Source organism: Stegostoma tigrinum, chromosome 26 (genome assembly GCF_030684315.1).
Source record: "Stegostoma tigrinum isolate sSteTig4 chromosome 26, sSteTig4.hap1, whole genome shotgun sequence".
In the NCBI taxonomy this organism is placed as follows: domain Eukaryota; kingdom Metazoa; phylum Chordata; class Chondrichthyes; order Orectolobiformes; family Stegostomatidae; genus Stegostoma; species Stegostoma tigrinum.
In genome coordinates this window covers 10,851,965-10,864,601 of record NC_081379.1, presented here as the reverse complement: position 1 = coordinate 10,864,601, position 12,637 = coordinate 10,851,965, and the positions used below count along the sequence as shown (strand labels likewise).

The following is a 12,637-nucleotide window of genomic DNA, read 5'->3' as shown; positions in this document are numbered from 1 at the left end:
GTGAAGTCTCGTTATGTATGTAGAATTAGGACCTCGGAATGTGTATTATCAGAAGATGCTGAAGCAGAAGTAGGCCATTCAGCCCATTGATTCCGTTCTGCCAGTCAGTGAAATCATGACTGATCTGATAATCCTTAACTCCACTTTCCTGCTTTTTCCCCGTAACTCTTGATTCTCTTACTGGTTAAAAATCTACCCATCCCAGCTTTGAATATACTTAATGACCTGGCCTCAACAGCCATCTGTGGTAAAGAATTTTACAGATTCATAGCCCTAATCCATGTGTATTTTTTTTTAAAGTGATTCATGGGATGAGCATGTTGTTGAACTCACTTTCCTGTCCATCCATATTTGAGAAGGTGGCGGTAAGCTGCCTTCTTGAATCACTGTAGTCTCTGGGCTATGGGGGCATCCAAGTGGTGTTAAGAAAGGAGTTTTAGAATTATGACCCAGCGATATTGAATGAACAGCAATATATTCCCAAGTCAGGATGGTATGTGGCTTGAAGGGGATCTTGCAGGTGGTGCTGTTCTCATGCATCGGCTGCCCTTGCCCTTCTAGATGTTGGAGGTCACTGATTTAGGAAGAGAAACCTCAGTGAGTTACTGCAGTGTACCTTGGAGATGGTACTCACTGCTGCCACTACGTGATGGTGGTGAAGGGAATTAATCGTGTAAGTGGTGGATGTGGTGCCACAATCAAACAAGTTGCTCTGTCCTGGCTGATGTCAAATTTCTTCATTGTTGGTGGAGCTGCACCCATCCGGGCAAGTAGAGAGCGTCATGACACGCTATTGACTTGTGCCTTGTATACATTTGTGATGAGTTTTAGGAGACACAAACGTTAAGTTACATGCTACAGAACTCAAGCCTCTGATCTGTTGTGGTGGCCACTGTAATTGTGTGGCAGGTACAGTTCGATTTCTGGTCAACGGTAATCCCCAAGATAATGGCATTGTGGATCCTCCAATGGCATTGAACATGAAGGCGAGGTGGTTAGATTCTCTCTTCTTTGATATGGTCATTGCCTGGCACTCGTGTGACACAATTGTTACTCAAAATGCTTGCAGTTAGTCGTAAAGTAACGTTGGAGGATGGTGGACCAGTATTCAAGATGTATTGATGTAACATTTTGAATAAATGTTACTGTGAATGGTGAGGGATGTAAAAGAGTTTCCCTGTGTTGGTCACAGGCTGGGCCCCACGATGGGAATTGTATCCACTTGGAAAAAACAATGTAAGATATGAATTAAAAACAAAATTGCTGAAAATACTCAGCACATCAGAAGACCTTTGTGAAGAGAAACAGAATCAATGTTTCAAGTTGCATAAAAATGCAGCGAGTGTCAAGCAATTGTAGGGCAGGGAGGAAGAACAAAACAAGATCTCTGATAAGATGGAGAGCAGGAGAGATGATACCATGCAAGATTTCATGGTACAAAAGCCAAAACTGGAATCATAGTCATAATCTTCGAGTCAAACAGTTCAGAAACAGACCCTTCAGTCCAAACAGTCCATTGCTGAACATAATCCCAAAATAAACTAGTCCCACCTGCCCGCTCCTGGCCCATATCTCTCTAAACCTTTTTATACATGTACTTATCCAAATATCTTTTAAGTGTTGTAACTGCACCCATATCTGCCACTTCCTCAAGAGTTTCATTCCTTATGCGAACCACCCTCTATAACAAAAATTGCCCACATGCCTTTTGTATATCTCTCTCCTCTCACCTTAAAATGTGCCCCCTATTCTTGAAATCCCCTATCATATGGAAAGGAAACTACTATTAACCCTATCTATACCCGTCGCTATTTTATAAACTTCTTTCATGTTGCCTCTGAACCTCCTACGCTCCAATGAAAATAGCCCCAGCCTATCCAGCCTTTTGTTACAACTCAAAGCTCCCATACCTGGCAACATCTTGGTAAATCTCTTCTGAATTCACTCCTGCTTAATAATATGGGTAGAATGAGGACAAACAGATGTTTCCAGATGAGGTGTGAATGGTGGCAGGGCAGCTAGCCAAATGCAAAATGAAGAAATAAAGGACTAAGATTAGAATCAAGTGACACAAACATTTAAACAAAATGGAGACAGAGATTATGGTCAGATATTGTTGCGTTCGGAAGAATGCACTGTCCAAAATTGAAAGATGAGGGCCTATCCCTCAGCTTTGTTTTGAGTTTCACTCGAACACTGTGTGGACAAAGGTCAGAATGAGACCAAGATGTTGAATCAAAGTGACAAACACCAGGAAGCCCAGGGACCTGCTTGTAGCTTAATATAGTGGGTCAGAGGCTAGGAATACTATGTCAAGTAACTCACCTCCTGACTCTCCAATGTCTGTCTCTCATCCATAAGGCACAAGTCAGGATTGTGATGGAATACTCCCCACTTATCTGAATGAGTGCAGCTCCAACAACACTCAAGAATGTTGGCACCATCCAGGACAAAGCAACCCACCTGATTGGTACTATATCCACAAGCATTCACTCCCTCCACCACTGACATGCCATAGAAGCAGTCAGTAACATCTACAAGGTGCACTGCAAAATTTCACTAAAGATCCTTAGATAACACCTTCCAAACCAATGAACAACAGGGCAGCAGGTATATGGGAATACCACTGTCCGTGAGTCCCCCTCGAAGCCACTCCCCATCCTGACTTCGAAATATGTCATTGGGTCAAAATCCTGGAAGTTCCTCCCGAATGGCATTGTTGGCTAACCTACAGCACATTGACTGAGATAATGGGAACTGCAGATGCTGGAGAATCCGAGATAACAAGGTGTGGAGCTGGATGAGCACAGCAGGCCAAGCAGCATCTTAGGAGCAGGAAAGCTGTCATTTAGGGCCTAGACCCTTCATCAGAAACGGGGGAGGAGAAGGGGGTTAAGAAATAAATAGGGAGGGGGAGAGGCAGATCAAAGATGGATTGAGGAGAAGATAGTTGGAGAGGAGACAGACAAGTTTAAGACGGGGGCATGGACCCAGTAAAAGTGAGTGTAGGTGAGGAGGCAGGGAGGAGATAGTTCAGTCCAGGGAGGGCAGACAGGTCAAGGGAATGGGATGAGGTTAGCAGGAAGGAAATGGGGGTGCAGCTTGAGGTGGGTGGAGGGGATAGGTGACAGGAAGAACAGGTTAGGTGGGGGGCGCGCGAGATGGGCTGGTTTTGGGATGCAGTTGGGGGAGGGGAGATTTTGAAGCTTGTGAAATCCACATTGATACCATTGGGCTACAGGGTTCCCAAGTGGAATATGAGTTGTTGTTCCTGCAACCTTCAGGTGGCATCATTGTGGCACTGCAGGAGGCCCAGAATGGACATGTCGTGTGAGGATTGGGAGGTGAAGTTGAAATGGTTCGCGACTGGGAGATGCAGTTGTTTATTGTGAACCGACTGTAGGTGTTCTGCAAAGTGGTCCCCAAGCCTCTGCTTGGTTTCCCCAATGTAGAGGAAGCCACAATGGGAACAGCAGATGCAGTATACCACATTAGCAGATGTGCAGGTGGACATCTGCTTGATGTGGAAAGTCTTCTTGGGGCCTGGAATGGGGGTGTGGGAGGAGATGTGGGGTCAGGTGTAGCACTTCCTGCAGTTGTAGGGAAAAGTGCCAGGTGTGGTAGGGCTGGAGGGGAGTGAGGAATGGATAAGGGAGTCACGGAGAGAGACATCTCTTCTGAAAGCAGAAAAGGTTGGGGAGGGAAAAATGTCTTTGGTGGTGGGGTCGGAAAGCAGATGGCCAAAGTGTTGGAGGATGCTGCATTGGATCCGGAGGTTGGTGGGGTGGTATGTGAAGATGAGGGGGATTCTTTTTTGGTTGTTATTGTGGGGACAGTGTGTGAGGGATGAGTTGTGGGAAATGCGGGAGACACGGTTGAGGGTGTTCTTGACCACTGCATGGGGGGACGTTGTGGCCCTTGAAAAACGAGGACATCTGAGATGTGCGGGAGTGGAATGCCTCATCCAGGGAGCAGATGCAGCTGAGGCGAAGAAATTGGGAATAGGGGATGGCATTTTTGCAGGAAGGTGGGTGGGAGCTATAGGAGCTGGTGGGCTTGAAACGGATATCGGTTTCTAGGTTGTTGCCCGAGAGGGAGACAGAGAGGTCCAGGATGGTGAGGAAGGTGTTAGAGATAGTCCAGGTGAACTTAAGGTTGGGGTGGAAGATCTTGGTAACGTGGATGAACTGTTCGAGCTCCTCGTGGGAGCGCGAGGCGGCGTTGATACAGTCATTGTATATAGCACATTGACTGCGTTGGTTCCAGAAAGCAGCTTATCACCATCTTCTCAGGGGCAACAAGAGGTGGGGGACAAATTCTGGCCGAGCCAGTGGCACCCATGTCCCATGAATGATTAAAAAATAAAGGAAGTAATCAACAGCAAGATCAGTCAGTCTGCATTGGGTCTGTCCGAGCAGGAGCAGACCACATTGTGAACCTTGTTTATTAAACTGTAGGAAGTACAAGGGGATGACTCTTTCACCTGGATGGAGTGCCTGGAGCTTTGAACAGCGAAGAGAGGAGGTTCAAGGACAGTTAGCTTTCCGTGCAAACATTACAGGTGAAGTATCGTAAGCAAGGGGCTGGCACTGGCATACATGAACATGAGAACAGGGAAAAAAATGAGACCACTTGGCCCTTCAAGCCTGCTCTGCCATTCAATAAGACCACAGCTGATCTGATTTTAACCTCAGCTCTACATTGCAGCAACAGCCTGACATGGGAGAGACTGAGGAATGGGAACAGGTCCTTTGGAATGCTGGCATGGGAAGTGGTGGCATCACGCTGAAGGGCAATGAAAATGCCAGAAGATAATGTGTTCAAAACGGCAGATTCTGGATGATGAGTGAAGCCAAGCGGAACTCTATCATAGCTCTGGGGGAGTGCGGGGTGTGGGGGTGCTGTTGGGGAACCAGAAGAGAGGCTCAGTGGGTAAGTCCCCTTTGAACATTTTAACCATAAACCTATGTGGTTTGAACTGATTAGCGTTAAATTTACTTCTTCCTGGCGCACCTCAGTTGCTCAGGAATCAATATCCCTGGTGTAACCGCGGACCTTATAAAAACACTGGTTGTTCAAGAGCAACCCAAGGGAGGTCACTCAGTTATTGTATCATTAGCTTTCATTTTCTTTTTTTAATTTGTAATCAAATCTATTCTCTCATTCCTTAGTCGATTTTCCTCCTCCTTAAGCTCTTAAAAGCTTTATTTAATTGCCTCTGTTCTTAACTCTGACTCCTAACACTCATTTTGGCAGCTCTTATAAACTAAAATTGATTTTAAGATGCCTCTGTTGTAATTGGCAGTAACTGGATAAACTTGCCCATAAAAGCTGTGAGGATGGATCTTCTCAGAATTAGAAGCTGGGTGTGCAGTGTGATGATGTGAGGATAAAGCAGCCTAAGATTCCAGATGGGTCCGATTCCGAAGAGAACCAGGCTTAGGATGTCATGATAGTCTTATCCCCCATATTCCACTGAAGACTTTTTCCATCCCCATGCTTTTCTGCTTTCTAGAGGGACCACTCTCTCTGTGACTCCCTTGTTCGCTCCACACTCCCCTCCAGCCCCACCAAACCACCCGGCACATTTTCCTGCATCCACAGGAAGTGCCGTACAAGCCCCCACACTCCCCCCTCAACCCCAACCCAGGCCCCAAAAAGACTTTCCACATCAAGCAGATGTTCACCTGCACATCTGCTAATGTGGTATACTCTATCCGGTGTTCCTGGGTGGCCTCCTCTACATCAGGGAAACCAAGCAGAGGCTTGGGGACCGCTTAGCAGAACATCTACGCCGGGTTAACATTGAACAACTGCACCTCCTAGTCTCAAACCATTTCAACTCCCCCTCCCATTTCTTAGAGATCACAATCCTGGGCCTCCTGCAGTGCCACAATGATGCCACCTGAAGGTTGCAGGAACAGCAACTCATATTCCGCCTGGGAACCCTGCAACCCAATGGTATCAATGTGGACTTCACAAGCTTCAATATCTCCCCTCCCCCAACCGCAACCCAAAACCAGCCCAGCTTGCCACTGCCTCCCTAACCTGTCCTTCCTCGCACCTATCCCCTCCTCCCACCTCAAGCCGTGCCCCCATCTCCTATCTCGTAGCCTCATCCCGCCCCCTTGACCTGTCTGTCCTCCATGGACTGACCTATCTCCTCCCTTTCTCCCCACCAACACTCACCTTTACTGGCTCCATCCCTGCCTCTTTGGCCGGTCTGCCTCCGCTCCACGTATCTTCTCTTCTATTCATCTTCTATCCACCTCCCCCCTCTGCCTAATTATTTCAGAACCCCCTTCCCCTCCTCCATTTCTGATGATGGTCTAGGCCCGAAACGTCAGCTTTCCTGCACCTCTGATGCTGCTTGGCCTGCTGTGTTCATCCAGATCTACACCTTGTTATCTCTTCCAATATTGTTTGATGTCTTTTTTCTAGGGTCCCTGGTGATTGACTGGATTTGTGTTAGGTGGGGTAAGCGGGTGCTAAATCATTTCTTTACAATTGGACATGTGCCTCTTTTTCCTTTGAGAGACCCAGATGAAAGCAGCAGCCTATTTTGCACCCCTCAGCTGGAAGGAGCAGGGTTTGAAGGTACATAATACAGGTCGATTTGTTGAGATGCCAACAGTGTGGGTTCTATTCCCACACTGGCTGAGGTGACTCTGAAGAGCTATCCCCTCGCCTGCGGCGTGCTGACTCTCAGGTTAGCCTACCACCAGTTGTTTCTGTAATGAGACAGCAGCCCTATGGTGACTTTATATTACAAACATGAAAGAGAAATGTGAAAATGCTGGAATTGCATAGCTAGCTAATCACAATAAACCATCTTCATTGGGCAGTAATGAGAAAATATATATTTAGAATTTCCATTAAAAGAGATAAGTTAGGAGAATTTTTTAATGCAGGATTTTTGAAATGGTGAATAAATAAGGGATGAGAGCAGAGTCACATGAAAAAGAAACCAGGCTTTGAATTTATATGGCACTTTATGCCAGAAATCTCAAGTCGCCGTACAACCAATGAAATACTTTGGAAATGAGGCCATTGTTATACTGTCGGAAACACAACAGGTAACTTACTCACAACCACTGATGTGATAATGACCTGATAATGTGATTTTTGTTTTGTGATGATGGTTAAGGACTCTGGGCAGAACTCCACTTCCTTGATAAAATGGGTTCTTTCCATGCCATGTGGGCAAAGCTTGACATTTCAAGGATGGCATGGTAGCTCAGTGGCTCACTGCTGCCTCACAGCACCAGGGACCTGGGTTTGATTCCAACTCCAGGTGGCTGTCTGTGTGGAGTTTGCACACTCTCCCTGTGTCTGTCTGAGTCTCCACTGGGTGCTCTGGTTTCCTCCCACAGTCCAAAGATGCACATGCTAGAGTGGATTGGCCACTGTGCTCCAACACTGTCAGTTCAACGGTGCTGGTTAATATACTTGTTTACTTGATGTCCAAACCCCCACCCCCAACCTCCTTATTGCGGTCAGTTCAGTCCATTTCCAGTTCTGACTGTCAACCGCAATCTGGCCCATTAGACTGTTTTCAGTCATTTTAAGACACGGGCAATCCTTGTTCTTTCGATTGTGCTCCATTCTGAGAAGGTTTCTGTGCTGTGACCTGTGTTGGAATGACTTTCTTTGAGTGTGTTCATGGAAATCTTGGAAGGAGATTGGCAGGCTTGCATGCAGATGTCTACAAAGTGCCGCTTTCACACACTTAGGACAGTTGCAACTGTAAGAAAGTTACTCAACTCCTTATACCAGATTCAGGATTTGTGTTTAGGAAGCTTTTGTTTACAGTGAATGTCCATAGTGCTAACTCCCTTTATTTATTCTTACTGCCACATTTGGACTTGCAGAAATAACAAATCATTTTTCCACATTAAAGTAAATATTCTGCTTGATTCTGGCTGATATTTAACTATTCTTTATTCCGAACAAAATTGAAGGTAGATTTAGATCAGATATAAATACTATTGACTGCAGTTGTGCCTTTCTTCCTCTCTCCTGAATTCAGTGACAGCCGATCAAGCATGGGATCCCTTCTGAGTGAAGACCTTAGCGCTGGGACAAGGTCATGGCTGGGATTGTTTCCTGGGGGTCGATCACCCACATCAGGAGGCAGTGTGGCTGGGAGTCTCTGCAGGGCATCGGCAGCTGACAGCATCAGTCGTCACCACTTGAGGTTGGTGTCCCTTCAGTCTCCTTTGGCCACTGAAGTTTTGTGAGAAGAGAGACCTCGCGTTGAGGAGCTAAGTGTGAGGGAGTTTCAGCAACTGAAGCCTAGGCTTGCACTTGACGCTTTTCTGTTGGATTCAGTTTTGTAAGTCAATGGGGCAGAATCAATACTGTCTATTCAAGCACTACTGGAAATTCTGGAAGAGAAAGCACATCACTGATTCCTTGTTGGATCTGCATCACAATGTAGTGGCAATGTAGAATGGTTTGCTAAATCAAAGGATGGTGTTAAAGAAGACGAAGAAAATGTATCTATGGGGCAAGGTTTCAGTTTAAATTGTTTTCTTAACTAGCAGAATTTTCCTTGCCCCCCCTTAACACTGGTGTGCAGCTATCCATGACTAAAGTTGACATAAAATGGTTGTCTGTGGCTTTTTAGCTGACGTAAGATGGCCAGAAAGAGAATTAGCAGCTACATCAAGCAGCCTTTCACTTCCAAAATTGTCTCCAAGCAATAAAATGATGAAATTTCCTGGGAGACTCATAGAAGGATTGGTGAGAAGAAATATTGGGGATTTTAATCAGATCTCTGTAAACAGCAGCTCTAAAAACATAACTATTTCAATAAAGAATGCCCTTGAAAGGATAAGAGATACCTGAGCACTAATCATGGTACCAAGTTTGCTATTTAGTAAAATGTAGAAAGAAAAGTCTGATTCCACAGTGTTCCAAACTCTTTAGCAATTGTAAATTAGAAATGCAAACAGACAACTAACAAGAAACGCCCTTGACCGCGTCTCCCGCATTTCCCGCGACACATCCCTCACACCCCGCCCCCGCCACAACCGCCCCAAGAGGATCCCCCTCGTTCTCACACACCACCCTACCAACCTCCGGATACAACGCATTATCCTCCGACACTTCCGCCATTTACAATCCGACCCCACCACCCAAGACATTTTTCCATCCCCTCCCCCGTCTGCTTTCCGGAGAGACCACTCTCTCCGTGACTCCCTTGTTCACTCCACACTGCCCTCCGACCCCACCACACCCGGCACCTTCCCCTGCAACCGCAGGATATGCTACACTTGTCCCCACACCTCCTCCCTCACCCCCATCCCAGGCCCCAAGATGACATTCCACATTAAGCAGAGATTCACCTGCACATCTGCCAATGTGGTATACTGCATCCACTGTACCCGGTGCGGCTTCCTCTACATTGGGGAAACCAAGCGGAGGCTTGGGGACCGCTTTGCAGAACACCTCCGCTCAGTTCGCAAAAAACAACTGCACCTCCCAGTCGCAAACCATTTCCACTCCCCCTCCCATTCTCTTGATGACATGTCCATCATGGGCCTCCTGCAGTGCCACAATGATGCCACCCGAAGGTTGCAGGAACAGCAACTCATATTCCGCCTGGGAACCCTGCAGCCATATGGTATCAATGTGGACTTCACCAGTTTCAAAATCTCCCCTTCCCCTACTGCATCCCTCAACCAGCCCAGTTCGTCCCCTCCCCCCACTGCACCACACAACCAGCCCAGCTCTTCCCCCCCACCCACTGCATCCCAAAACCAGTCCAACCTGTCTCTGCCTCCCTAACCGGTTCTTCCTCTCACCCATCCCTTCCTCCCACCCCAAGCCGCACCCCCCGCTACCTACTAACCTCATCCCACCTCCTTGACCTGTCCGTCTTCCCTGGACTGACCTATCCCCTCCCTACCTCCCCACCTACACTCTCTCCACCTATCTTCTTTACTCTCCATCTTCGGTCCGCCTCCCCCTCTCTCCCTATTTATTCCAGTTCCCTCCCCCCATCCCCCTCTCTGATGAAGGGTCTAGGCCCGAAACGTCAGCTTTTGTGCTCCTGAGATGCTGCTTGGCCTGCTGTGTTCATCCAGCCTCACATTTTATTATCTTGGAATCTCCAGCATCTGCAGTTCCCATTATCTCTGATACTAACAAGAAGCGCGTTAGCTTGATTCCTTTGAGGAAGTAGCTGCAGGGAGTATCGAAAATCTCTGTTGTATCAACTGGGACAAAAACAACAAATGGTATAAACAGATATCCTCTAAAACAGCACCATAACATAGTAGGGGGTAAAGAAAGGTTGTGAAGCACAACCATTGTGACTGTGGAGAAATAAACAATTACAGCTTAAGTATAGGTACTTATACTTAAAGATCAGAGGTTAGGTCCCGCTGCACCTTAAGGAAGCTGAGCAAAGTTTCTTTCAATGACATTGTAAAGGTGTAAATTGATTGAATTTCACCCTCATTGGTGGAATACAAATAAATGTTGCCTTATTAAGTTAAGAAAATTAGGATGAAATGTATTTCGAGTAGAAAAAGTAATGTTTATCCAAGAATTAAACTTTGGTTTAAAGCCCACTTGCAACATGAGTGTTGGAATTTGAGTTTAATGAAAGTCTGGAATTAAGGGTCTAATGATGAGTAAAGAACCATTGTTTTTTTGCCATTTGGTTCACTAATGTCCTTTAGAGAAAGAAACTGGTTGGGATTTTCCAACACTTCATCATTAGACCCTTGATTCCAGACTTTTATTGATTACAAATTCCTGGAAGGAACCTGCCATGTTTACTTGGTCTTGCCTAAACGTGACTTTAGACACACAGCAGTGTCTTAACTGCCCTCTGGGTAATTGGGTTTGGCCTATTAATACTATTCTAGCCAGTGACACGCACCTCCTGTGAATGAATAACAGAAGTTACAGAGCACCTATACCATGACGATGTCAGATCGCATGGGACTGAAACCTGATGGACAAAGGCATTAGGGAAGCCTGGCTGAACCATACTCCTGTACATAGTTTATAGGCAATAAATGTTAATAGTTCGTACTAGCTTTGTGTTCAGCCTCTGCATGTTTTGAGCTTCTCGAAGTCCAGATATTATTCATAGAATTCCTACAGTGTGGAAAAAGGTCATTCAACCCAACAAGTCTACAGTGACCCTATGAAGGACATCCCACCTAGACCCAATCCCCTACTCTTTCCCTATAACTCTGCTTTCCCATGGCTAACACACATATCCCTGAACACTATGGACAATTTAAGATTAGATTAGATTCCCCACAGCCCAACCGCCCCTTGGAGCATCCCACCCAGACCCATCTCCCTATAACCCACACACCCCTGAACACTACGGGCAATTTAGCATGGCCAATCCACCTAGCCTGCACATCTTTGGACTGTGGGAGGAAACCGGAGTACACGGAGGAAACCCACTCAGACACGAGGAGAATGTGCAAACTCCACACAGACAGTCGCCCGAGGCTGGAATCGAACCTGGGTTCCTGGCACCGTGAGGTAGCAGCGCTAGCCACAGTGCTACCCTGCTCTTATAGATATGAGCAAGGGCTTTGTGTAGCATTCACAATAGAACTCAGGAGTTGGTGTCAGTGCTGGGATTCCTGAACTCGTGCACTCGCCTCTTGGAATGTTGCCATCCATGACTCTCAAGATTCTACACATGATTATAAGTTCATAAAGATATAGGGGCACAATTAGACCACTCAGCCCATCCAAGTCTGCCCTGCCATTTGATCATGGCTGATATGCCCCTCCCCCCCATTTTCCTGCCTTCTCCCCATAACCTTTCAACCCATTACCACATAAAAATCTGACTAACTCCTCCTTAAATTTACTCACTGTCCCAGCATCCACTGCACTTTGGTGTAGCAAGTTGCACAGATTCACCACCCTTTGGGAGAAGTAGTTTCTCTTCAAATCTGTTTTAAATTTGCTGCCCCTTATCCTAAGGCTATGACCCTTCACCCTAGAATGTCCCACAAGAGGAAGCATCCACTCCACTTCTATTTCATCCATACATTTTACCATCTTGAATACCTCAATGTGATCTCCCCTCATTCGTCTAAATTCCAGACAGTATAGACCTAAACTGTTCAACCTCTCTTCACATGACAAATCCCTAATCTCTGGGATCAATCTAGTGAACCTCCTCTCAATTGCCTCTAATACCATTGCATCTTTCCTCAAATAAGGGGACCAACACTGTACACAGTACTCCAGGTACAGTCTCACCAATGCCTTGTATAATTGCAACAATACTTCCTTACCTTTATTTTCTATTCCTTTAGCTATAAAAGCCAACATTCCATTCACATTCTTTATTATCTGCTGTACTTGCATGCTAGATTTCTGTGACTCATGAATGAGGAAACCCAGATCCCTCTGCAGCGGAGAAGACTGAAATCTCTCCCATTCAGATAATAGGTTACCTTCCCATTTTTCCAACCGAAATGCATCACCTCACACTTGTCCACCTTGAACTCCATCTGCCACATTTTTGCCTACTCTCCCAACCAATCAAGATCCATTTGTAAGGATCTTATTGCTTTGTGGCAGTTTACCATCCTGGAAATTCAAAAACAAAGTTCAGAGGAAATCCCAAACTTACTGTTTTACA

General features: G+C 46.1%; 1 protein-coding gene across 6 annotated transcripts in view; it reads left to right on the top strand.

Annotated features, from left to right (window-relative positions):
• The window catches only part of LOC125464294 (unconventional myosin-XVIIIb-like), a 370,537-nt gene that overhangs the window by 343,537 nt on the left and 14,363 nt on the right, over window positions 1-12,637 (top strand). For all 6 annotated transcript variants that reach the window (XM_059654944.1, XM_059654945.1, XM_059654940.1 and 3 more), the window contains one exon: window positions 8,030-8,197. In XM_059654944.1, coding sequence (XP_059510927.1) covers window positions 8,030-8,197 — 168 coding nt within the window. The remainder of the gene's footprint in view (window positions 1-8,029; window positions 8,198-12,637) is intronic.